The sequence below is a fragment of the Scomber japonicus genome, chromosome 6 (genome assembly GCF_027409825.1).
Source record: "Scomber japonicus isolate fScoJap1 chromosome 6, fScoJap1.pri, whole genome shotgun sequence".
NCBI classification, from domain to species: domain Eukaryota; kingdom Metazoa; phylum Chordata; class Actinopteri; order Scombriformes; family Scombridae; genus Scomber; species Scomber japonicus.
This window is the reverse complement of record NC_070583.1, coordinates 21,913,425-21,941,339: the sequence shown is the minus strand read 5'-3', so window position 1 is coordinate 21,941,339 and position 27,915 is coordinate 21,913,425. Positions and strand designations below refer to the sequence as shown.

At 39.9% G+C, this 27,915-nt stretch overlaps 1 protein-coding gene across 2 annotated transcripts; it reads right to left on the bottom strand.

Moving 5' to 3' along the window:
* Positions 1 to 160: 160 nt before the first annotated feature.
* stim1a (stromal interaction molecule 1a) lies at positions 161 to 27,766 on the bottom strand. 2 transcript variants are annotated; one of them, XM_053320677.1, is made up of 14 exons: positions 27,648 to 27,766; positions 26,749 to 26,881; positions 21,934 to 22,064; positions 19,404 to 19,518; positions 18,047 to 18,158; positions 16,785 to 16,900; positions 13,624 to 13,801; positions 8,032 to 8,209; positions 7,102 to 7,269; positions 6,670 to 6,770; positions 6,290 to 6,522; positions 5,312 to 5,392; positions 3,799 to 4,216; positions 161 to 3,439 (listed from the first exon to the last, which is right to left on the bottom strand). In XM_053320677.1, the coding sequence occupies exons 2-14, from the start codon at positions 26,867 to 26,869 to the stop codon at positions 2,929 to 2,931; spliced, it is 2,463 nt and encodes an 820-aa protein (XP_053176652.1). In that variant the 5' UTR covers positions 26,870 to 26,881; positions 27,648 to 27,766; the 3' UTR covers positions 161 to 2,928. The 2 variants fall into 2 exon arrangements, with proteins under 2 accessions (XP_053176652.1, XP_053176651.1); XM_053320676.1 differs by lacking the exon at positions 5,312 to 5,392 and having other exon boundaries at positions 4,153 to 4,216.
* Between the last annotated feature and the right edge of the window lie 149 nt (positions 27,767 to 27,915).

The following is a 27,915-nucleotide window of genomic DNA, read 5'->3' as shown; positions in this document are numbered from 1 at the left end:
ACCTCAGGTGTGTTGCTGCTTAGGTAAATATTTAACAGCACAAAGTCCCACCCAGATTCTGTATGCACAGTGTAGTCAGGGCGGAGCATTGTGTTTTAGGTTCCATACCAATACATGACACTTGACATTGAAGGTTAACTAATTTATTTGACCTGTTCTGTTTAGCTTCAACATTTACATATATTAATAATAATACACTGCCATCTTTGAGAAATTATATTTAAAAAGAGACAATTGTATATTTCAACAGATGTGAAAGGTTGTGCAGCATGTATGGGGTGTAATGTCTGCTGTATGACAAATCAGCTCATCTTTCATTCAAAATAGTTTATTGCTATCATGCAGGAGTGCCATAAAAGTCTAGACCATCACAGAAGATGCAAAATTATCATTTTCTCTGTACAAATATACTGTATGTATTCATAAATAGAAGCTCAAAATGAAGAAAAAAGAAAAGTAGGGTTGGGAGTCAAATGCTTAAGCTGATCCACTCTTCTAACCCAATATAGGTTTTGTTACAGCAGTTGACATGCATCAACATTACAGTGCATTATACTGGGAGCAGACAGACACATACACACACACATACATACTCACATTCAGATGGAATAATCCATTTACAGCTGTCGTGCAAAAAGAGTACAAATGACACTTTAAAAAAATGTACCAGTAGGAAATTGAGTTTTTTTTTATATAGCCGGTTTTTAAACTTAATATTTAAACGTCTTATACATCCAAACCACCTTTTACATTATGAGGATGGGGGAGGCCAGCTGTGTCTCTTGCAGCACTTTTTGGTTGTTTATTAATCAGGAGCACCCCAAGTGTACCATTCCTACTACTTTATCTTCTACAACTACTGATGCATAGTTCTGTGCTTATACAAAGTTATCAGTATAGTTAAACTGGCACAATGTTCTTTGTTGTGATAACACTGAGGACAGTACGTATCTGCAACAAATGTAAACATAGGATAACTTTTTAGACAACTTTGTAATTTGAATCTTATATTCTGTTTTAGGGTTACTCTGTAACATCCGTGCAGGGACTACATATTGTATGAAAAATAGCTTCTTGGCTAATTCTGCTGCATTTACAGTGACATTTATTATGCTGCACTGTCCCTGTTAAATAAACCAACAAATACATAAGATAAATAAAACATACTTTAGACAATACTTCTTACAGACACAATACCCCTTTGACATTCAGGATTTATGCTCAATACATACAGTACTGTATATACTGTATATATCTTAGTGGGGTTGTGTTCTGTGTAAAAGGGTCTCAAAGGGCCGAACACACTACAAATACAAAGGCCTCTGACAGTAAGCGATTTGGCACTTTGAAGTGATTCTTGGTCTTCTGCTTTCATAACTTATTGATCTAAATCTTCCATAAAAGCTGATTTACAAATTGGTTATTTTTAAAAATTATTTCTTACACCGAACAAATGATTTTGCTGTGTAACTATAGCCCTTTCCAGCACCCATTCCTCGCTGACAGATTGTAGTTGCTGTGAAGTTTTCATTGAACAACTACGTAATCATTAAAACAGAAACAATAAAACAGAAATTCAAAAAAGGAGCCTACAGTCAAAATCCAAGCTGCACTCACAACTTTTTCACTGATTAACATTCAGTGTAAAACATTGGATCCCCTTTATCTTGTTAGCAGACGATTGTCAAAATCAAAACACTTATGTACTTTTTTTTCTTTTTTTAATATTGCAACTTGAGCGTATTGTGTTAACAGTTGTTTTAAAATATACCCAGATACAAGTTCAGTGTCACGCAGTCTCTGAGTCAGGTATTTTTAGTTTTGTAACATTTATTGTTATGGAAGTGATATTTTTGGTAACATTTCTGCCCTATGATGAGAAAGTATTTACTGTACATCTAAGCCGAACATTTTAGCATTTGTTCATTCCCTGTTCTGGTGAGGATAACAGGATACGTAAATCTAAAAATGAATCCTAGTTAAATTTGTTTCATAGCTGGAAATTTAAGCAAAGCACTTCTCTCTCTCTCTCATACTCCCATGCACACATGCACTCAATCGTAGATACTAAAGACAAAGCAGAAGGTCTAATGTTGCAATTTGATGGTCCATTTGTAACTTTGCAGGAAGATTTTCTTCTTGTTCAACTCCCTTTGTCTACAAGATGATTTCATTCAGATGTTGGATATGATCCAAGGCTGAAAATGTAACATTTTTTCCTCTTCACTTCTGGGAGGTCTGAATAAATCTCACCCTGTAGATAGTATTATTGTAATGTGCCCCAATTTTTAAGAAATAAAAACTAGTCACTGTCTTTCTGGTCCTAGCCTACTCCTGCTTGTCTTTTTAAGGATCCCAGAATGTGCCATTTGCTTTGCTGAAGCAAATACGACAAAAAGTCACCACCAATATTAATGAAGCAGTCAGTGGAAAAAAAAAAACAGAAAGGAGTGCGCATTCACTTTGGATTTGTAGGTAAGTGGCTAAGTAGTAATAAAAGAAACATCAAGTTGTTGTCTAAGCAGGTTAACAACAAGAACCAAGCAAACACTAAGAGAGCATCAGTCAAACAAAAGTGAAGACATGCAAAAATGTTATAGATTGTAGAACAAGAAAGAAAAACCAACTGGGAGACACATTTCCCTTAGAGACTGGCACAATTTTCCTGCAGAATAAATAATACTTTACATTCCAATATACAAACCTACCCATTCCCCACATATTCAACAATGACCGAATAAGCAGATAAAACTGAAAAGCTGGTTGCTCCCACAGTTTCTAAGAGTAGGCATCGTACCTACAAAAAGACGCAACGGCAACAAATTGTGCCATCATTAGACCATTAAAGAACCCCCCAAAAAGACTTTTTTTGTTTCAAAAACAGACCAGAGGAATACAGTCAAACAGATTTGATAGTTCATATAGCCCTTATTTCCTCTGTTTCTTGAAGATCTTGAAGGTGTGTTTCTTGCGGCTGGCAGTGGAATCTGTGTCTTCTCCTGTTGAGCCACTATCCTCCTCCAGTGGACTCTTCTTTGAAGACAGCTGTGGGATGCGGGTGTTGCCCTTGGCCCCCCCGGCCCCTGGTTGACCCCCTGTAGGCGACGGCGTGTCAGGTTCAGTGGAGTTGGGGCTGAGGGAGCGTGACGACTCTGACAGGCTGTTCATCTCTCCCATGCTGGGTGTCTTCTCCATGCCGTACACCTTCTTCATGAGTATGGGGCTTTCGGGGACAGCCTCTGCAAGACCGCCTTCATGAACACGGTTCCCTCCATTTGGAGTGTGAGCATGCAGTGAGACGGTGTCATCAGCGCGGCCGGACATGCCGTGCATGAGAGAGGTGGGCTTGATTAGGTGGCCTTTGGAGCTGTAAGCAGATAGCCGATCACCAACTTGGGAGAGGGACAGGGAAGAGTCGGAGTCAGAGCGATTTAGATCCCTGCGGGGGAAAAAAACACAAGTTAAATGGAATAAGAAAAACAGTCACAAATGGTTTAAAGTTGAAGCCTTGCATGCCAGGGTTCTACACTATGCCTGCGAAGCCATGGACATACTGGGCACAGCCTGGACATTGGAACTCCACACTTGTTAGTGTTGCAGGCAAAGAATACCAGAAACAGTAAGGCAGGTTGAGGAAAGAGTAAATGCACAGATATCGTAATATCTAATTGAGTGCAATGATATGAAAGCAAAATGGAAAAAAAGAAAAGTGAAAACTTAAGAAAACAGCAGCTGGTGAATAAAAACACCCACGCACATGCGATGTGTGTGGAGAACTGAAATAGAGTAGACGGATACCCAAAGCTGCCGCTGCACAAGTCTTTGGAGACATCTGAGAAGGTGAAATCAGGAATGGGGTCCATGGGCTGGAAAGTAGTGTGATATATATGGGAGGAATGAGGGCCATGAGCGCCACCCACAGAGCTAGGTAAGCAGGAGGAGGAAGAGGACAACGAAGACAGGGACTGAGGATTTGGGTTTGAGGTAAACATGATGGTGGGGTGAGACACAGCAGAGGACAGAGAAGGCAGAGGGAGACTCTCGAGGTGCCCAAATGAGTGGCTGCGCGACTCTCTGAAGATAGCCCTAGATCTGGATGGGTATGGAGTTCCCTCTCCCTGCTGCCCTGCCAAGGGGCAGCTCTCTACCAACCTCTGGGAGCCCATGGCCAGCTGAGGGTCAATGTGGCGTTGGCGCAGGGACATCATACTGGGAGCTGTGGGCACAAAACAACAGCATTATCATCAGCCACTCATGAAATCAAGTCTGACGGACAGGATTGTAAGGGGAGACCAATTGGGAGATCAGTGGAAAGATATTGAGGTGCTGGGATAAATTTATGTTGCACTTAGGAACTGACTTTGAACTACAGCAGCGGTGGAAGAAGTACTGTGATATTTTACTTAAGTATGAAATAAGCAATAACATTAAATAAAAAACACTCCATTACAAGAAAAAGTCCTGCACTTTAAATCTTGCTTAAGTAAAAAAGATAGAAGTACTGGATGCAAAATGTACTAAAAGAATCTGTCCTCACTAAGAGTGTTATAATTATCATAAATATGGACTAGAAATACTGATCTACTGATATGTACACATAAGCAGGATTTTAAAAAGGTGTCAACACAGAGCTAATTTTCACAATTTATACTGTCAGGTAGTCTAATCTTACAATGCGATTAGTTTTTGCCGAAAATTTCAATCTAAAGAGTAGCTAGTAACTATAGCTGTGCAATAAATGTAATGTAGTAAAAAGTACAATATTTCCCTCTGTAACAGAAGTACAGTACAAGTTCCTCAAAATAATATTTAAGTACAATAGTTGAGTAAATGTATTTAGTTACATTCCACCACTGAACTAGAGCAATATTAGGTTTCATAGATATAGCCCTTTTTATTTTACTTTTGTACTGAACATTAAATTATAATCCCACCTCTTCTGTTTTATCTTTCCTCATTACAAGGGAAAAAAATAAACAAAAAGGAGATAACAGTGACCATAATTAGGGGATTATGAAAGGAAGTGCCCATTTACAGTAAGGTTGAGTGACATCTCACTATGGGAAGAAAGCAGGTGTGCACTGGGTGGTGACAAGGTTAAGAATAATGAGTAAACGTGGCAAGCAAGTGACTAAGGCAAGGTCATGGGTGTATTCAGATGAACACAGCATGGAGTAGTTTCTCCTTTTGTCAGCTGTTTCCATCTACAGTCTATTGTCCAATTACAAATTATTACAGCTCTGTGTGAGTTCGAGCCAAGTGAGGAGGACAGGGATCGAGGGCAGAACTGGTGCATGAATAAATGGCCAACCGGGATATTTCCACATGGGTTGATAGTCTGAACAGACGGACCACAGGTCACTGGCTCGTCGTTCCAACAGTCGGGTGCCATCTGTAGTTAGGCCAATGACACAGCAGTGGGGACCAAATTCAACAAAAAGTGGTGGAGGGAGAGAGGGGAGTGAGATAAGGAGTGCAGTTAATTTTAATTTAAAGACTTACTCACTATCGCTGTCGTAAAGGGATTCTGGAGTACAACTTTCGCCTGCAAACCTTCTACATGTAAAGTGCCATAATAATAAGTCAAATATAGACATGGTTACAGTGTAGTATGATCACCTGACTTGTGTAGGTTTTCTTGATCAGATAACAATGTGAGATGTGTATTTTGCTCAAGATTAATGCAGCAGTTTTTCTACAGAGAGATTATGTTGTTTACATCTAAATTTCATCCTTTCTAGAGGGGGAGGTTACTGGGCACTGACTGCATGTTATATTTCTACTTTTGTTGCAGCTGTTTGACCAAGAGTAGTTTGAAAAGATGATGTAGCACATATTAGGACACAACCACTACAGCACAAAAACGTGTTCTCATTAAGAAGTATATTTCTTTTTCGACAGTTCAATATCCAGAGGGAAGTCACAGGAGTCCTCATTCTCCATAACTGACTGTGAGTCAAGTAAACACTTTGATCCAAAATGAGAACAATTAACAAAAAAAAGGCATTCATGTGGAATTGTTTGTAAAAGAGCAAGACAATTATATGAATTTACATGGTACATATTATACAAATGCAAAACAACACTCATTCGGTCGTAGACATGAGACCCTCACTACCTCCATCATGAGTGAGGCCATAAGGACAAATTCAGGTAATTGTGGCGCAAAAAAAAGGTCCAAATTCTCATGTGGACTGATTTTTGGATTTCCCCAGCAGGGTCTTGGAGTGTTTAGGGGTTCGTTTGCCACTAGCCACAGAAGGGCCGACAGATTCGGTTGAACTCTTACATTGCAGAGTTCCAGGCATGATATCCTCATCCATGTCGTCCATGTCGTCGGACATGATGAAGTGCTGAGGTGTTGCAGCTCGGCCGCCCATGAAGGTGGGGTCGAGGTTGAGGGATGAGGCCAGAGAAGGAAGGCCTGGGTTGTTGACGATGGTAAAACCTGTGAGGATCTCTATCTGCTGCCAGCGATGCAGCCTCTCTCGCAGAGCAGCGGTCACCTCGCCCAGGGCTTGTCTATGAAAGGTAAGGAAGCAGAGAGAAGACTTATTAATTACTCCTGTGTGCCAAGGCTAAATCATACACAGTTTTCCAAATGGATACTGCTTGGACAAGATTTCTAAAATTCAATAAAATATTTAAGCCATAATATTTCTAACATACTTTGCTGCCAGAATTTTGTGGTCCACATCATCCAGGGAGGAGCTGTGAGCCACATGGAAAGTCCCAAAGAGAGTGTTCCTCTTTTTCTTGATCTTCTCCGCCTGTGGACACCAAACACCAAATATTTATCTCTGCTGTACAAACATTACTCATGCACTATGTTAAATATTATCTTATTCCCAGGTACAACAGTTCAGAGTTAAATCAACCACCTTTGGGACTTCTGTTCTGGAAGCTACCAATGAAAACCATACATCCTCTGAATGCACTGGGCCTGTAATTTGTGGTGGTTAAATTTTAAGAGGCTTTGATTATCCTACAGCTCACAATAGGTAATTTTATGCAGTGAGGTCAAGTTTCAAAAAAATGGTTTCACTACAATAAAATGGCTACTGTGGGGACTAAAATCATTACACATGAATACATGCTTACCCCTTCTTTGGCCACCAGGAGCTGCCGTTCAGCATTTTGCTTCTTGATGTTGTAGTACTGCACCTCCACCTCATGTGTGAGCTGCAGCCACTTCTGGAGAGACTCTGGTGGTGACCAACTGCTCCGTGACTCCAGTTCCTTCTCTGCTTTCTTCAGAGCCATACGTACCTACAACAAATGTCAAACATTCAATTTACACGTAACGCTTGGTATGATCTAGCAGCATTTTCTTGGCAAAATGTATTTGTGTTTTCTGAAAAAACAGGTTAACTGGAAGAGTTCTGTGAAATTCTGTGATTAAGATGAAAATATTAATACCTAATTGAATATTAAATATTAAATATATGTCCTACATTTTGAAGATTCTAACTTAACAACAGTCACAAAATTTTACATACATAAAGAACTGACACGCCTCAACTTTCTCTAAGGAACCTTTGATTGCACAGGTGTTCCTAATAAAGTGCTTGGGGAGCATATATTCCAAAACCCTGATACTTTTGAAACATGTTTATAGTTAAGGACCAAAGAATCCAGGGAGGAGGTTGGGTGCACATGTCACTGTTACAGGAGTGCAAGTGAGTGTTGCGTGGTCCACCTCGCAGATGTGTTATGTTAAATGTGAACAATTTTTATGTTTCCAATTTATCACTGCGTTTCCGAATGACAAAAAGAACTGTGACACAAGTGTCTGATCTAGATCACTGTGATAGTCCTTCAAACAAATACTCCTGTGTGTTATGTTTACTTGTGTGGACTGTGCTGTTCCTGCCAAATTCTTAATGGACAAAGACTGTATTTATACTACAGGCAGTGTGAATCTGATCAACCTAAACATAATGTGCAGATACCACTTAAGTAAATAAACCACTACTCACTCAGTTTCAGTATCTATGTTTAAACCACATTCATCACTGTACAGTATAGTACCTGTTCCAGCTCTTCTTCGGCATACTTTTGCCGACTGAGTTCATTCTCTGTGCCCTCACGCAGCTCCCTCAGTCGCTGGGCCTCCTGCTTGGCTGTGTTGATCTCATCTCTCAGCTTCTGCTCCAAGTTCACCTTCTCCACCTCTACTGTGCGGTGCTCCTCCTGGGCGATCTGCAGCCTGAAGACAAGAAGAGTGAAAAGTTTGTCAAAAGATAGTAAAAATGCAAATCACCAGTAGCTGCTGGATAAGGTCAAACTACAGAAAAGTAGCGTAGTAGGTGTAAGTTTCTTTTCCTGTGGCCAGGCATGACACGTAAGCATGTGAGTATCATGTATGTATGGAATGCAGGACTTGCATCAGCTGTGCATCACCGGAAACCATGGCTAGCATGTAGACAGCAAAGAGTTACAATCAGCTGCTAGGCAGCTCACAATAAACTGACATCAGAGGAAGCCAAGCCAAGAATGACAACAGCTGTCAGCGTGCAATTTTAGAACAGTACAGTGTGATACCCATGTCCCTGTAGTATCCAGAACATATATGTGTTGGGTTGTATGTGGGATATTTTTAGACAACCCTATTTAAAAAGAAAGTGTAGTTTCAGAAGGCTTGTCACCCATGACATAATTATTTGTGCTTAGACACACAGACACAAATGTCAGTTTAGGATGTCTGTCAAAATACCCTAATCCTGACCCAGCTAATCACAGTAATGAAGTCTTAATTGGTTAGGGTTAGGGTTAGCATTACTGTGTGACTAAACAAAAAACAAAACTCAATTCTATCTTTAGATTTTAAACATTTTTCTTTTACATTATAACAGCAGGTTATAGCATCTTTCAGTCACTAGGGGTCACTCTCCTCCTAAACTCAACAGCAGAGGGAGTACAGAAGCACAGAGAAATGAAAGGTGATCACGTCTACTAGCTATGGAAAATGTGGGTGGTGGGCGGTCCTGCTAATGCTTTCGACCCTGACCTCTGCCATTCTCTAGCTAAGATTCTAAAGCACTGGCAGAGCTACAATGGCCAGAGAGAAGACGCCAAATGCTGTTTAAACTGACCTGCATTGCAGGGGCTCTCAGGACCCAGACACAGTGTCTCTACAGCCTTTGCAGGAGAAGGTAATTAATAACCCAAACGTCTTCTAATAATATTACATTTGTGTTTATCCTGCTAACAAGTAACAAGATGTTTGTGGAAATAAATCTAATGTATTAATTCCAATCACATGCAATGTTGTTGTCCTTGTTGCTAGTCATTTTCCAAGATGTCTGTCTGTACGCCACACCCCAATCCAAATGTGGATGAATCAGCACTAGAGCTGACATGTTAAGCAGCCATGCTTAACACCATCTCCCACCAGAGAGGCAGAGGTTGGGTCAAGCGGCGTTGTAAAAGGCACCCAGGAAATCCAGCTCCAGTCACAGCCTCCTCCCACTGTCAGTGGAACAGGGAAGCCGTGGCTGGGCCAGGCTACTTGATACCACCACAGGATCTGCTTGAAGGTATGGAAAGAGAGCAGCTGGCAGCAGGGATCAGGAAGAAAGGCACAGCAACAGACAGAGGACATGCCTCTCTCTCTCCCTCAGCTCAAAAAACATGTACTGTAGGAGATAATGTCTCTTCTAGTCTAATAACACTGACCCACAAGACATTACAGTACATACTTACAATATCCCTACATACAGCTGGTCCTTGGCTGTCAACACTGCAATACATACAATGTGTAATAAAGATTGTGAAAACTCCTTTGATTATAAATACAAAGGCCACAAATATCCAGTATAATAAAAAAGTGTTTCAAATCATGACGCTTTTCTGGAACAAATTCTCCTTTTGAGAAACAGACGATAACTAATGCAACAATGAAAGACACTTGCAGCAAGACAATTGTTTTGCTGGTTCATTCTCAGAGCATTCACCAACCACAGATTAGATTAAAATCCTCAACACCACTGAATTGCAGCAGAGACATTACACTGTAAAACTGAATAAACCACAACTTTGGGGGAAAGTTGAGGAAAAAATGCCATTTGTTAAACTGATTAAGGTGCTGTATGTGATGCATCACAGCATACAATCAGCTATGGTTAGTTCACTGATTACTGTCTACACTTGTTGACCTTTACGGTTTACTAAAGGATTGCTTATTTGATCTACAGCAGAGAATTAAGTATGAGCAATTAGCTTAGCTAAAGAGAAATGTCACTTCAAATTTGGTACTGACAGGTGTGTTCTCACAACTGATCAAAGTTTAAAGCCACAGGGGCAACAGACTGACCTGGAAGTCTGTAAGAGGGACAGAGTGTAACCTCATTGGTTTGTCCCCACTAGAGCAGTGCATGGCTCTTTGGATCGGGATTCAGCAAACAAATCCTACAAAAACACTTTCCACTCCCTTTTTGTACTAGTACAACAAACAAATGCACATGCAATGCTTCATTTATGTTATAGGGAAGTGCACATACATAAGCCATGGATGAGATGTCACAGAGCTGAATGAAGAGGCGTAACTGAACAGAAAATAAAGACTCCAATCTCAGTTAAGTTACCGAAACTTAAGTCCGGTCTTTTCTGCTGTTCAATCACAGCATGCCGTCTCATGTTGCAAAAACATGTCACCCATATAGCTAGCTGTTACAAAGAGCGACTCATAAGGGTAATGAGGGTAGTAAAATAGTTTTGACGCCTACAACAGTTCATCTATCCCTGTTCCATGTCCCCAAGCATCAAGCGAGGAATGTTTGCAGTCATGTGGCCATGCCGGTCACGGATCTACTCTGGACAGTGAGTTTGAGCACACGTTCCATTTTGGCCTTTCAATGAGTTTTCCTTTACTGCCAAACTCGGGTCAAATTCAACTCTGTACATAACATATCACAATCTAATTGAACGATTTTTGACAAGAATCCTCCTTCATATACATTACAATGCATTGCTATGTGTTTGAGACCTAGTGCAATACCACTACAGTGAAGGCAGCTCACTTTTGAACAGTGCCTTTTCATGTTAAGTTTTGCAAATCAGCAGAACATCAATTTCATTTATTTGTGACTCATCTTGGTTGTTTGACAGTCTGTAAAAAGTGAGCTGACCTGTGTATGGCATGAAGCTGTGTCTGACTATCCTTTAAAGGCATAAGTAGAGTCAGTGCACACTCAAAAGCACAATCCCAGCATTCCTAGAAGTATTAACTGGACCAAAATAGTTTGATTTTTCTTAAGCTTCAACTATTAATGATACTGCTGATTGCTAACATGCATTTTGCTCCCTTTGAAATACTTCCTTTTAGTGTATCTCTTTTAAAACATGCAATTAGGAGGGCAGGGGTGCACCCAGTGGGAGCATGATATATGCATGTATAGCAACATCTGCTATACTGCAGACACATGCTGTAATCATCTATTTGAAACACCATCCACATGCTTTGTTGAACAATGACTAACTGTATTATTGCCACCAATACTGTTTCCTTGTGGTGCTGCTGCTGATGATTTACAGTATTTCTAAATAAAATTGGTTAACATTTCAGTCAATTGCACTGGTTAATATAGAAATCCCCAGTGAAGACTCTGAATGAAACACTGTGCATTCAACCTTCATTTCACAGATTATGAAATCTTTAAAATCCAGTCTTTTGGGGATTGACTCATCATAACTGCATCGACCTGTAATTTCATGGCTATGCTTGAGCGCCAGGCCAAACCCTGATGATTCCCACGCTCTATGAAACTGTGATATCAAGCTGCATTTGTTACTGTACTTAGCACGGATGTGTGGCTTATATGTTATATGTCAATGTGTGAAACACCACTGCTCAAACCAAAGCTGCAAAGGCTTTCTGAAGGTGTTGCACTAACTGTTAAACAGCAATGCAATTGTTGCATTTTGAAGTTAGCCTCTATTCAATCCAAATGTATTTATACAGCACCAAATCCCAACAAAGGTTATCTCAAGGCACTTCTCACATGGGACAGGTCGAGACCATACTCCTTAATTTAATTTAAAAAGACTCAACATTTCCCAATGAGCAAGCACTTGGTGACAGCAGCAAGGAAAAACTCCTCTTTAATGGGAAGAAACCTCAAGCAGAACCGGGCCCTAGGTGGACGGCCATCTGCCTTGACTGGTTGGGATGAGAGAGAAAATGAAGAAATGAAAGGGAGCAAAGCTGAGTTGGCAAATGACCAAGTCAGTTGTTGGAGCTTTCAACCAAAATGTGGTCTTAGCTAGAAAGAAAGGACAGCTCTAAATTGGGAAGTTGTACAGAGACATCAAACTGTCTTGAATACCAGCGGTTCAGAGTTCACATTGACTCTCATGTTGATGAAACTCAACACTGTGATGAACAGTTTATCAGGTGTTTGTTATATTTTCTTGTTTCAGTCATTTAATTTAGATTTTGCAAGTAGAGCCATTTGTCTAAAGGGTTATATTGTTAGGGTGTTTCAAATGAAACATACTGCACTCTTCCAGTCTCTCTCATTACCCAACATCCTTTCACTTCCCATTCTAGAACAATGTGGCTCTGTACATGCAGACAGTTGTATGTATGTAATGTATGGATTAAAAACAACAACAGTGTTTCCCCTATATTCATTCTGCTGTTACCAAATTATGAGCACTGCTCCTAAATTTGTTTTGAGTCATCTACTAGTGCATCAAATCCTATAATCCCCCCTCACCTCATTTGTCAAAGGACACTGGCGTGAAGGGTACCGTTATAAGAGTAGCGTAGCTTTAAAGCAGCAGAGAAGTGACTTGCGAGAGTGCGAGGGGAGCAGAGGAAAAGGTTAGCAGTAAGCTGTCAGTCTGGCAGTAAATGTACAGCAGAGGCCAGTGTGTAGGGTAATAAATGCTGCAGTTTCTCATGACCAAGAAAAATGCAGGAAAAGTGAAGGGCGTTATCCCCCAAAGTTAGCCACAATTGTTTAGCCTTACTTGAAAAGGCTCACTTAAGGTGGACTGACCTTTAACGTGGACAGGCTATTCTCATTTTAGTTTCAATCTCAGTTGCTCCTACTGTATACAGAGAACGGAGAATTGTTTCACTACCGAGTCTCTCCAAAAAGCAGAAAACACTGCACTATATGCAAATTCTTAACAATCAAGCACACCTTATCTGCATAGTAAAATCATTCCGACTGACAGGATTTCCTGCAGGCTGCTTGCTTTGAATTAATGCCTCTTATCTAGCAGAAATGCACATTTATGAAGCCTTAACCTTGAGGGAAAAATGAACAAAGGCATTTTTTGCACACCTGCCTTGTATCTAATGAGTGAGGCTGTTGTTGAGATTGTAATATGGCTGCTGAACTCTTAACAAAAAACAAAATGCTATCAGAATGAGTTCAGCTGAAAGTAATTGCTCAGTCTTCCACATTTTAAATTCACTTGATCAGCAGAGTATATGGGGAGTATAAATGTATTTGATGTACAAAAGTTTTAATGTGAAGACAAATAAGAATGCGGGTCCACATTTACTGGTGTGTATTCTGTGGAGATGTAAAACAGATGGTCTGAGTGCACCATACAGTGCTTGTAGAAAATAAGACGGTTTATTGTGTGGGTGGTGGGAAAAACCCTCACTTCTGTTGTAGGTCATGCAGACTCTGCTCTGCTCTCTGCAGGCCTTCCAGGTCTTTCATCATCTTCTTCATGTGGTCTTTGGAGTAGCGGTTCTGGATGTAGGCAAACCAGCAGCCACCCATTCCAATGACTATTGACACAACCAACATGAAGTCCTTCAAGTGGTTATGTCTGTTCACTGGGAAAAACAGAAAAGAAGAAGTTGTGCATTTCAGCAAGACACTTGTATAGGATATGAACAAGCTTTACATGGATGTGGTTTGAAGGTTGGTCTTAAATGTAGGCTACATAGTCATACGACATTGTGTGGTGGAGTGACACATTGTGTGGTGAGAGGGGGCTACTGCAAAAGACCATGACAAAGACAGCTTAACCTATTTCAGTCTGGTAACTGGTGCTAAAAAACATATTGTGTCTCGTCTCGTCTCATGAGCTGAGTGTATCGTGATACGCCTATTATTAACAATCAAAGCATTGATTGTTAAAAATCTGTAATTTCATGTCTCTCTACTGTCAAATAAAGGCATCTAAGCCAGAAAAAAATCTTTAAAAAAACAAAACAATCACAGCATCTAGAAATCAACTATCTAATTTTAAAGTATTAGATTAGATTGAGATCATCTTTCAAACAGACATGTTTTTACAAAAACCCAGAAGCAAGCAATGACTTGATATAATTTGTTTGTCATTTGGTAAGTCAGAGAAGCATTATCATGCAACTGTTGACACACAGTCACCATGTTCTTGCAAAACCTGCAAAGAGGTGCTGTGTTAGGAAAGAGATGTGAAAAAACTACTTCCTGAAATTGACACAAAAAGATTGAGAAAGATAAAAATCAAGGATAAAAGATGAAATTAGGACAAAAAAGTAATCTCAGTGCAAGCTTGACTCTCTTAAGATAAGATCAGGAAGGCATGCCACATAAAATATAGTTCCTTTCAAAATGTGTTTGTACTTCGGGCTGCTATTGACAAAAAGCAAAAGCAAAACCAAAAAATTATTTCAGACTTCATCCCATTTACCCATTTCACACATCCCTATTCACATGAACCGCCTGCATGTGCACAGTAAAATAACACCACCAAGTCTCTAGCTTGTGTTAAATCACCATCCAGGAGAGCTGTGTATATTCCTCTAGACTTGCTTATAAAGTCCAGAACAAACAGAGGTTCATCAGAGTCAAGGACTGCCTGTGCCTGTTATTGTGTCATAACAAAGCAAAGCTGCTAGAATCAGCAGAGCAAACTGACTGGAAAAATCTACAGGAGACCTAAGCCACAGCTCCTGTATTTTAATTCCTCTGAATATGTAAGAATAACACAGTAATTACACTTCAGCGATGGATTGCTACTGTTTTATCACATGAGAATAACTCCCCAAAATTAGGTCACAATATTTAAGTGAGACGCATACTGATTAATTTGTCTTGTGTCTGCATTGTGACTGAGCACAGATGCTAAACAGAAACACTGTGCGTTGAGCTCCCTTATAGCCGAAAGGTTATTGCATATACCACATAACCACCAGGGACCTTTGTGGCATGTATGCAATTAAGGCAAAAGATGCCCAAAAAATAACTTTAAAAAAAGAAAGAGGGGAAGAAAGAAACACTGTGCATTATCTCAGAGATAATTCCCTAATGCTAGACTATTCTACTGCAATTACAACACCATCTGTCCTACACAGGAAAACAGTTTGTCTTCTGTCACTGCCATTGTCTAGATTATGTAAATTGCCACATACATGAACATTACCCTTGCTGTTTTGAAAGAAAACCACCAAGAGAGCTTTGAGTGTATTTAATTAACCACAAGACTGGAAATGCCTGGACCCCTATGTGTTTGTTTTTATTAAGCTTGTTAAATATTTAATAAATGTCCACAGCATTAGGGTCAACCCATTGTTGGATGTGTCTTAAAATACTGCTGCTATAGACAGTCAGTCAGCGGGACCTCCTGGTTTTGAGAGGCTGTCAAAGCCAGATTGCCCTCTCTGGTGTGACTAACAAAACACGTCCACAGTGACACATGCCAGACACAGATCACTACACACCACTCCCTTGCTCAGTTTCTTTGCTGTGCTAATGTCTGCTCTCTAAGAAGGGTCATGTAATGGTTTCTACAGTATATGCTTCATTAATGATAAATAAGTCTGCTTTCATCAGCACATCACTTTTTTTTTTTTTTTTTAATGCATCTTAGTTGTGCTCCAGTAAAAAGAGGATCAACTTTCAGGATAAAGAAGGCTCTCAGTGCTATTAATATTTTGCGTAGCTCAATATTTTTCACCTAATCCTTAAATTCTCCTGACTTTCCATGCCGGGTAATACAAAGACAATAAACATACTTTTTATTTTTTATTTTTAAAAGAGCATTTTGGCAGTCCATCTTGTGAACATGTTTTTACAATGACAACATTCTAGTACTGCCAAGAAGAATGAGACACACCCCGTCCATTGTGATGCTCTCATCCCCAAAAGGAAAAAGGAGACACAGAAAAACCAGAAAGATTAGAATCTGTAGCTACAGAATTGGAGCAGTGATACTAGAGAAGGAGAGAAGGCGAGGATGAGTGGTGTGTTTATTTGTCTCAATACGCAGAGAGGTGTGTCTGGAATACAGAGCAGCATCGTCTCATGTACTCAAACCCCCCTAAACCAATACAGGTAGTGACAGGATTTTATCTACATATCAAAACGCGGCCCAGTAACTGAGTAAGTTGATGAGAAGATAAGTGAGTGTGTAACTAACTAATAAATTGAATAAATAAAGCAAATAAAACCTGACCAGCCTGCATCTCAGGGACAGTGGGTAGCATGTTGGTATGCTGTTAATAATTATTTTTTAATTAATAATTTTTTCAGTGCAAACTAATCAGTTAACTTAGCTTAGTTTTAAACACACATGATAAGTTGTTTCTGATGAGCAGTTTTATATGTACAACTGAAGAGATTAGTTACAGAGCTTTTAGCAAGTCGCTGTTAAACCCGACACATTTATGTTAATCAGTGTTGGTTAATGTGCACTATCCCCTATAAACAAGCTAACTAACATTGAACAAATTCCTAACACACAGAGAAACAGAATATGTGAGGGTATAAATTAAGTGCTGCAACAGGAATTTATAAAAAAAAAAGAAAAAAAGGGAATAGGTCACATACTCAGGGGCGCTCCAAACAGCACAGTGTCCAAAGCCTTGAGCTGCAACTTTTGCACATGGCTGCGATCCAGGATCTTCAGAATAGAGAGTGTCAGAGTGGTGTTCTTTACAGCGAGCCTGAGACAGAACAGAGACACGGTCATTTGGCAACAAAGAAGAGAAGAAAAAGGGTGTAATGCAATCCCCAGGTATGTCTAATGCAACTCCATACCACATCTTATAAATCAGACCAGCTAATGTTGTCAGATCCACATATTGTGATATTTTCACAGATGCACAGACTGGATCCCTTTCATAGAATTTAAAATGGGAACTAAAGCAGTTGCATAACATCCACTGAAGAACATGTTTCATCATGAGTACCAAAAGTCACTGTCTACTGCAGGGGCCTTCAACGTTTTCCAGGCCAAGGACCCCCAAACTGATGGAGAGATGGAGCAGGGACCCCCTACTTATATATATTGTATAAAATTGTGTTTAATATTAAAGTGGTTCTATAGTGCCATGTATAAATGTAGGCCACCTTATTATTGTGCATTCAATACTAAGATATTCAAATAATACCAGACATCCCAACCTGCAAAAAGTCATTTCAGGGAAGTCTGTTCTGGGGGTGGGGGGTGGGGTTCCTGTTACACTTGGTGTCGGTCTAGGATGGGTGGGGGGGTTGCGATCGGTGCTGGTCCGGGTGGGGTGGAGGTGTGACCGGTCTAATAAGCAGCAACACAGAGCTATAAGGACGCTTTGCTCTCACACGCGCTGCATTTATAGTCGCGGGAGACTCCCGGAAGAGAGTTGGGATGTCTGTAATACTCAGGTTCATATATTCATGTTTATATTTTAAACATGTGCAAGGTATGACCTTGTGATTGGCACAGCAGCGACAGGGGCGGGTCCTCCTCGTTGGCGGGACAGGTGTGAATGAACCGGTGCCCAGCTTGAAAGAGCTCCTGTGTGTCGCTGAATGTGTGCATTGCTGACTGAAAGACGTCTTCTGCCTCCATTTATCTGTTCACTACAGTGTGTTGGATTCATGTTGATGTGTATTTAAAGACATTTCAATTTGTGGAAAAAATTGTGAGGGGGAATATAAAAAAAATGTCTAATCAACCAAAACTTTCGCAACCCCCCACAGTACCTCTGCAGACACCCTAGGGGTCACGGAACCCCTGTTGAAGACCTCTGGTCTACTGTCTAAAGAAATCACACTTTTCTTCAGCTCTAGCAATGTTCACAGTAACTGTAGGTCATAATCTCCCATACCTTGGCATGGCACTTCCATTAAAGTTCATCTTGCGAAATGCATCCACATACTGAGGCAGTTCCACATAGGTGATGAGCCATTCCACTACCTCATCCACTGTCCAATTATATACTGAGAAAAAAAAACAGAAAATACACAGTCAGATGGTTGGTTTAATTTCATTCTTCTGGTATCTGCAAAATTCAGGACTCATAAGGTTGGACAATTATCCTTATAGAAACTTATGGAAAGCCAGAGAAACCACAAAGCACTGAACAGTTCAGCAAGTGTATTTTGACGTCTGTGAGTTGTCGTTCCTGTGGTCATAGATTAAAACCCAAATCTGCATCCAAATATGAAATATGAAGACTGTTGTAAATATTATTTTAACAATTTATGATTGTTCCTTAAAACTGGGTGTCTGCGTATAAAAAGGTCAAAATCCATACTCTGTTAATTTGATATTGAAACATCTTTAAATTAAAGCTGAAAACCCAATGTGCTGAAGGGCAGAGGCAAAACAACACTGTCATAATATTTGACTGCACTGCACATCCAGCTTGACACATGAGACATATTTTATCACAAAGTACATCTGTATCCTAAATGAGCTATGAGGTATCCCATAGCATAACATCCACGTCCACAGTAATAACTGAGGAAGGGAAATCCACTCCCTAGTGCATGGCAAAATATCAACAGAGTAGGTTATCTGTCTTAATGTGGTGTTTTCTCTCCAGAACACAGTTTCCTGGCTCAAAACCTCTAGAGCTTTGTCAAGAAACTGCAATGCAGGGTAACTCAGTACTAGGAGTAAAAAAGGAAGTAAAGCAGCCAGGGGAATGTGTGTGTTAAGACATGAGTGCCAAACACAGTACAACACATGAGCGGTGCTCTCAGAGTACACGATAGTCCAGCCAAACAGATAGGCAGAAGGAGGTGAGTGTGTTTGTTAATTTTGTGTTGACAGATTCAATCATGCCAGTTTTGCCTGAGGCTGGAGTGGAAAAGTCGACTACACTTTACTTGACACACCACCTGATAAACAGCCTTGCACTTTCGATGGGTGAGTGAGAGGGTCAAGGAGAGGTAATGAGTGAACCGCTCTTTCACAGCCACAGAGAAAAACATGAACTCTAATTTAATGGCTATCTGAAGCAATGCTGTCCCCTGTGAATAGAAATCAATGTCACAAGGACTCTGTCATAAAATAAAATAATTATCAGTCTGATATGAAGCAGTCAGAATGTACAGTGTATCATTGCAGAGCACAGTCTACAAAATAAAACTCACAATCTACAACTCAAGACTCAAATAGAGAAAAGATCTCAAAGAAAGGACTGATTGTGCAGCTGACGTTGGCCTTCAAAGCAGTACCTTCAGAGCCTTTCCACGCGTTCCACAAGTCCTCCACACTGATGAACTGGTCATCCCCATGGAAGCTGTTATGCTTGGCCTTGGGGTCATGGTAGTTTAGATCTTCTCTCAGGAACTGCAGGATGACAAGGATGCTTGAGTGCTTACACAGAACTTAGTTAACTTACTACAAGCAGCAGGAAATGAGGGCACATGGTACAAAAATACAGTATTTAGCACTTTAATACAGCAAATTAAAGTGTAATAAATATCAGAACACTACAGACACAGTGTGTGAGTAGGGGCTGGTTGAATTAAATGTATGAAATGGTAGAAGACAAAGATTACATTTTCAAATGGTTCTGGACATTTGCTGTTAATGGGTTTCGATTTATTGTGACCATCGTAAACTGTGACCTGTTTTACTACTGTGGTTTTTATGACACTCATAAAATAAGAAAATTAAATTCTTGTGGCTTATGAGTGCATTTCCTGCCCTCACTCTGAAACGTACATAAAGCACTATAAATATAGTTACCGTACATGACATGAAAAATTAGCAAGATATCCCACCAACTATTTAACGGCGGCATAAAACAACTAAAACCTTCCTCCTCATTTGTGTTAATAGTAAAAGTAATTTACATTACAGCATGTGTACTGATCACTTAAAGCTAAATAATTTCAAACATCAATCTTTAAGAATCATCTCACAAAAGCAAATCTTTGATAAAGTCACAGTGTGTTTAGACCTCTTTAAAACCATTGAAATTTTGAGTCTCAGTCACTTGCTAATAACTAAACCAAGACTCAAGCAGTTGTGTGTCATCACAAGAGACTGATCCTGCCCCCATCCACCACAGACAAGTGCAGTGCAGTTGTTTCTCTCTGGAACAGCCACATGTGGGTTATGTGGGCAAATCAGCATGACTGATTAACAAAAAAGCTCATAGTGCAACAAACACCTGCACCACAAAAACAAAAAAAAACCCAGACAGGATGTCAATAATCTATGTAAAGATGCCAAAGGTTGAGAGCCAATTTTAGTCAGTGGCTGTTAATTAAGGCAGATTTCATGAGCTACAGCCAATGAATTAACTCACTGTCATAATGATCATTCCTGAAAGTAAGTAGTTAAATGCATCTCTAATGTGAATGGTTTGTAGCTACTTTGGGGATTATTTAACATTTTTAGCCAACAAACCATCATCTGATTCTACATATTCACAGTACTGAGGTTGACACAGAGAGAGATTTTGATAATTTAGCTGACAAAAAATAATCAAAAGTGTTTCAGACTTTTTGATTCATAATTGAGTGCCCAGTTTATTATCTGGCACTGTGTAAATGTATGACTCCTTCCATTCTTTCCATCTCATTAACATTAGTGGTCAAATGCCCATCATGGGAACCACCTAACTAGTTGCCCACCATATTGTAGGCTAGCTCAGTCATCAGGTTGCCGCTTTTTAAAGACAAATCCTACACATCTTGCACTCCCACAAAAGCAGACTTATGCAACACAGATGGAGGACAGTAATAAGTCATCATGTTTTTCTTTCTTGATAGATTTGTGTGGGAGGATTTCACTACAGGATGTAGAGATGGTCTGCACTGCAGGTGAAATATCACGCTCCTGAAAACATATTCAGTAGGAAATTAGCAGGACCTGTGTAATGTAGGAAAGGCTCAAAGCTCATTTTCAAAAGCCGGATACAGACTTTGATCTTGGCCGTAAAGAAATTAGCAGTCCTCTTTCTTTAATCATTAGAACAGGAACCTCTGCTATTGTTTTTAAGTGCTTAATCGTTTTGAGCTTTCTATTTCTCGGCTCAAAGCCACTACAGATACAAGTGCTCGCTGCATTGCACTTGATTCTATGCCTTAGGGGTATTTGCATGCCAAGTGCCTCTTCTAAAAGCAGAGACGGCTTCAGTAATGAGGATGCCTACTTTAGCCTGGCCTGAACCACATGTCACAGACTGAACCAGACCGACATGAGGGTCCAGAGGAGGCCTCTTCAAGGCCATAATATGTAGTTTAGACTGGGGATCCAGTTGTGAGATAAATGCACAGTTGTAAACACACATCAGCTGTACCTGTAACTGTAAGGTCTTTATACTGCCATTAAATGTACTTCACAGTCATAAAAAACCACATAGTGTATTTAAAGGTGAACCATTACCCTCTGTAACAGTGCGTCTGCACAAATGTGGCAACACCAATGTCCATGTCATGCCGGTTACAACCACTTTGTGTGAATTAGGTTAATTATTTGACAAACACTTTGAGAAAAGAGCACTGGAGCACTAACGTAGAAATTCCTCCAGGTACTCTGGAGTAGGTTAATGGCATTACAGGGCTATGATTAACTGACTGTCTTGAAAGTAAATCTGATGTCATGTCAGATGACAGAGAATTACAATAATGATACATGTAAGCTCCTTCAGAATGACTTAACACCAGCTTTGTGACTGTACAAACCAGAATACTGCCTTGGACAGAGCATCATCTCCTAGTGCATGATGATTTTTTTAAGGCTAGTACTTACGCCGTCTGTCTCTACCACGTCTACGTTGCCGTTTGCGTCATCATCCATCTGCTTGTGGATACTACGGATCGCCTCGAAGCTGAGAATGCCAATTTCATCCTTGCATAGTGGCTCATCGATGCGACAGAAGTCTGGAGAAACAGAGTCATATCAATACAGTGTTAGGAGGAAATTCATGGACCATGGACCTTTGTGAAACAACTGCAAGTGTCATTATCAAACTACTACTGCAATAGGACCATCAATCTAGACTTCAGTAAAGAACCATATGCAAAGTTGGGAATTAGTGCCTATTGTCAGAGCTGGATTAACGCAAAGGCAAACTAAGCACGTGCCTAGGGCCCAATTGGCGGGGGGGGGGGGGGGGGGGGGCAGACAGAGAGGCCAAAAAACAAACAAACAAAAACCCAAATAAATAAAATAAAATAGAAATATACAACTAGAAAACTGCAAGCAGTGTTGAACGGGCCCTCGCACCTCCCAGTTCGACAGCCAAACGTAACGTAAATGCACGTTGCTGTGTGTGGCAGTCACAGGACAGTCACAGCAGGCATGTAGAGGTCTTTGCTCCTGCTCCTTTAATTGAACATTGTGTGATGGGGTTAATGTCTCTAGATGGTAAACTAAGACCACAAATGAATCTGGGTGACTTGTCAATACAAATGAATGGGGATGACTTCTTGATGTAATGGCTGACTTCCTGTTGGACTTAGGGTATGGCTCCAAATTGGGGGTATCAAATTAAAGTGCTCCTTACTGTCTGTGAACATCGCAAAGTCTTTTTGACGGAGGGGGGCCCAAAAAATGCAGTCTGCCTGCCTAGTGTAGTCCAGCAATACATTCTGGCTTAATTTTTCCACTATTTTTGAAAAGACCAAAAAAACTTCTCTGTCACCTGTGGCACCTTTTGTCAATTATTTCTATATTGTGCTCGCCCTCGTCATCCAGAGTCTTAACATCCAAAACGGTAACAAAACATGAATGTGTCTTGAAATCCAGCAGTCTTGTAACCACAACTGGAATAACAGCAATTTGCAATTACAAGGAAATCCTTGACACAGTTCCTTCTGTTGCTACGTGATAAGAAAAAAAAAAAAAAAAAAGAAACTGAAAAGGAAGCTGAAGTTCTTATTTTTTTCCATGTCAGCACCAAATATGCAATTCTAGCTTCAAGCATATTCTTTTCACAGTAATGTAATAACAAGTTACTCACATACTTTCAGCTAAATGGACAATAGATCTCATAACTTCCACTAATCCTATGATGGCTGAAGGTTTGTTGATTTTAACCTTTTGTGCCTTTTAGCAGAATAGTGAGAATGCAAAGTTCCTGGTTGGACTGCTCTCACTAAAGCTCTCTCTCTCTCTCTCTCTCTCTCTCTTTCTCTCTAAGATAACTGAACTGCAAAATTCCTTGGCTGCGGACAAAGCCTTGTTTACATAAGGCCTTTCAGTAAATGTGGGGATGTTACATAGAAGCAAGATACCATGACTGTCAGGCCTACTGTGTCCACCAAAAACAGGCCATGTCCCAAAGCAAATTATTGACATTTTAATATTTACTTATCATTAATCAAGATTTATAATTCAGTTTCATTTCAGACGATGGCTTGGGTTTGTTAGTTTTAATTTGCGGTGTTTGTTTAAGTGTGTATGTTTAGGGTTTTGACAGTCAGGTATTAATAACGTGTATTTTTTAAATTTTGATTTAATGTGCAAGGCTACGTGATTAAATGCAGATAATCAGAGATTTCCATTTCCATGATAAATTATCATATAATTTGGCAATCGGTAAATCATCTAGTGAAGCGTGTGTCCTCTGAGTTTCCTCTCCTTCCTGAGAGATTAGAAATCCTCTGCCACAGATCAAAGATAATGTTGCCACGCCCACTAAGAGGAAACCTTGTTTGGCATGTGCTGCAGACTCAGGAGCTGTGTGAAAGGCCACGGCAAGCTACCTGTAGAACCACATAGTTTGAAGTGTGTATTTCAATTTAGGAAACATGATCGAGTTCCCCCTGAAATTGTCAGAAGAGTTTATTTTCTTACATAATACATTATAAGTTTGACTAATACTTTATAACTTCTATATTGCATGAATTATTTACCTGTAATCATGACCACAAAGCGGGAAGGTGAGGTTTTAAAGAGGAAGCTTGCCTTGCTTACAACTATCAAAGCTTAGTTCCTGATTTTCTTTACGTCATCTCCCGAAGATAGAGCTATAAAGCTCAGTTTGTTGCTTACTATTGAAATCCAAATTGTCAAATCAATTAAATAAAATGTTGGATATAAAGTTTACAGGTACAGGTCTGATTTGAAATCGCTGTTTATTGTGGTTTAACACTTGGCTGAAATGTATTCCCAGAGGCACTGCCTTTCATATTCATTCATAGTATGTAATCAACATAGTATGTAGGCAAAAATCAAACTCCCCCTTCATAAAAGCCCTAAACTCTTATGGTACTGCTCCAATCGATACTCCATCATTAATCACTGCCACCGACACAATAGTGTATAATCAGCTCCAAGCATCAGGTTTGTGTGCCAGAATTAACAGTTTAAAGTACACTCCCACTAATTAACACATCACACTAATCTATGCTGTCTTCATTCCCAGAACCAAATGTTATGACAGGTTAGGCAAAACAGAGACAAAACAGAAAGCAGAACATGTCACAGATTGATCCCTGCCACTGTATCTACGTGTATCTATCAACTGTTTTGCGTTTATTACTACTGCTTTACCACACGAAACCACTGAAGGAGAAGTAGCAAGGCACAACAGGAACTTCCGCAAGGTGAAAAAGTTCATTTTTGAGCCGCGGTGTGGGCACATTTCAGCTTTCAGAGAACCGGCAAAACCGCATACCAAAAAAAAGCGATTACTCTTTCACCCACTCACCATGTTTAACAAATAATGACAGATACCCGAGTGAAAGTCTACCACCTGTAACACTCTCAGACACCCAACCTGCCCCCTTTTTCCTCATTTGGCTTGCAAACCTCCGGAGACACAAGATAAAGATATTTACATACCGGTCAGCCTGACTTTTTTTTAAGAGCTCAAGTTACGCAAGTCATTCTCTGTGGCTGCATGCAGATGGAGAGCACACTCCATAACTTTCCCACTTCATAACTGCCGCGGTTTCAATGCTGTATCATCATTCAAAAAACCTGTCAAGCTTTAGGGAAAAAAAACAACAACCAACTGTCAAGAATAAATTCTTTCCCACACTGTGGCCTCATGGGACTCTTAAAAACATGTGACACACATCAGTAAAACTGTGCCCCAAGCACAAAATGTGCAACTTATGTCTCAACGGTTTCCACATTTAAAATCACACTCTTCAGCAGTACAAACAAAAGATAACCACCACCGAATATACCACATCAATTATGTCAAGTTCAACATTTAAAAATGTGAAACCAATACAAATTCATAAACTAGTAAGAAAAAAACAATGAATCATAAGTTATAACTGGCTCAAGTGAATTCAAGTTTCATAGTTAACAATGGTTTGATGGCTCAACATACGTCGGACAGGAACAACTGCTGTCATCATTTATGTGAAATCACTTTACTGATTGTTGCAAGAGATTATGACAGTAGGATCTTACATAACAATACATTTCATTTACACCAAGAATTTGTGAATAGTACACAGGCTGCATGTTGACCACTTTAAATTAAAAAAGGGGAAAACTTCTGTAATGTTAATAAAAAAGTATGAAGTATAATTCCCTGTAATACTGTGGATTCAGTGATCTAATGACGCGGCCAACTTTTAATAATCCTGATTTACATAATTTAAGTGTAATGAAGAGAAACAATGTGTAATGAAATGTATAGTCAAATAGCCAAAAAATGGACTACACAGCTGTAAACGCACATGAGCTGTAACTGGTAACTATAAGCTATTTATACTGCCATTAAATATACTTCACTGTAATAAATAAACAAATGAATACACACACACATGTGATGTTGATCACGTCTTCAAATGTCTTGTTTTGTCCTGACCAAAAGTCCACAACTTAAAAGATATTTAGTTTACTGTTACAGAAAAAAATAAAAATAAAACAGAAAATATAGACATTTGAGAAGCTGGAGTCTGTATTTTTTTTTCTTAAAGAATGGCTCCAAATGATTAATCAATTATCAAAATAGCCTGCAATCAATTTATTAATCAACTAACCGTTGCAGCTCTAAATTAAGTAATGATTTATTGGAAATAAGTTTTACAACTTGACCATAACTTGGAATTAGACAGTACTTAAAGATCAATTACCTTTATATGAGGTGGAGGACAGGCCTTAATCGAGAATGCTGGTCAGACTATTCTCAGCATTGCTACATTTAGTGTCTCCACAATTGCAAAAATGTGGCACGAACATTAATACTCTAGCTGTCAATTTATATTGTGTCAGAATAGCTTGATAGATGGCTATAAATAAACTTACGACAAATTAAAGTCTATGTTCACAGTTTTTCTAAGTCTTGTCCTAAAACAACAGTCGGATGATAATTTAAATTTAATTCAATTCAATTTCATGTCCAAGTCTCTAAATCTTCCATGTGCACCTTATTCATTCTTATCAAAGAGGACTAGGGTTTGTGAACTATGCAGAGGGCCAATGCGAGCCCTGGTTCGAGGGAAAGTAGGTCTAGGAGGGTAGTGTGAAAAACTGGAAAATTGAAAATACCATCTCTCTCTTTTGTTTTCTGTAATTTGTTGTCTCACTTTTGAACCAATAAAACATTGTTAAAAAACACAGTAAAGTGCCTGTCCTTTAATGCCATTGCTGACTCACCTGATACTCCATTTTCAACAGTGTGGCTGTCTGATGTAGGTGAACTTGGTTTGTCAGTCCAACTTTCTCCAATGAGACACAAGCAAAATATCCATAAGGTTGCTAATTTGTTGAACTCCATGACTGGTGTATGCTGGAGGGGGGAGGAAGGAAAAAAAAGACAAAATAAAAAAGAGCTTCAGAAATTCTGAGGATTCCAGCATTACTCATTTGCAGTGTCTCGGACTGTCTCAAATCAATTAAACATGCTCATAACGAAAACAATGAAGTTGCTTTGTCTCTTGGGAAGCATCTGATATATTTGGCAAGAAGAGGCATCTCCCATCAATCGACTTCAAAACACACCAAGAAACATGGTCAGTTACATAAAGATGCCCTGCAGCAAATGCAGACACATGCTAACCAGTTACTTCTCAGGTGGATCTCTTCTTCCTCAATTAATCAACCGTTGCTAGTTTGCTAACACCTGGCTGAGACTATGGCAAACATTTAGAGTAACATTTTATGACCTTAGCGTTTTTGTGAGGGGGTTGCAAGTCTTTTTTTGGGGGGGGTCTGGGGGGGGGGGGGTTAATAACATGATTATGAAAAGTAACAGCTGCCTGGTTCGTCTGCGCCTGGTGGTCTGACAAACCCACGGATAGCTAGCTTGAACATCTCAGCTAACTAGGAAATGAACTGAAATATTCAACAGGGAGGGAGTACAGACTCCTCATAAAAAAGTCACACTAACGCTTCCGTATTTTTCCCTCCCAGTTATTTTACCTCGGTGTCGACTCACTGTATTGTCTCTACGGTCAGACATTAGCCACCGCTGACGTTTAGCTATCTATGCGAGCTACTACAGCTGCGTTATAAATGACACGATGTGATGCTGAATAACAAATAAAACAAGTCACCTGTCATGTATCAGAGCCGGCGGATTTGTAGTTTCAGCTCTGAGTTAACATTGCAGCAGACGGGAGTTGAAGCACACCGGACTCCACCTCCTGTGAAAGCTCTCGGTCTTTTCTGTCGACCGAGACTGAACCGAAAAAGCCGCAGAATGTGCACTGACAGTGGGGGCTTGTCTTCTTCGACACTGCCTCCTCTCCTTCCACCGGTTCTCTGGTTATCATAATCAAATGTCTCCCCCTACAGTCCGGAGTGTATACTGCATGTCACTAA

Bases quoted from the DNA above. Each gene is read 5' to 3' on its own strand.
- stim1a (XM_053320677.1), bottom strand. From the start codon at position 26,869: ATGGAGTTCAACAAATTAGCAACCTTATGGATATTTTGCTTGTGTCTC. The intron at 6,523-6,669 runs GTATGTTAGAAA...TACCTTTCATAG, and splicing joins CACAAAATTCTGGCAGCAAA to ACAAGCCCTGGGCGAGGTGA. The intron at 4,217-5,311 runs GTTGGCCATTTA...TTGTGCCCACAG, and splicing joins ACCCATGTGGAAATATCCCG to CTCCCAGTATGATGTCCCTG.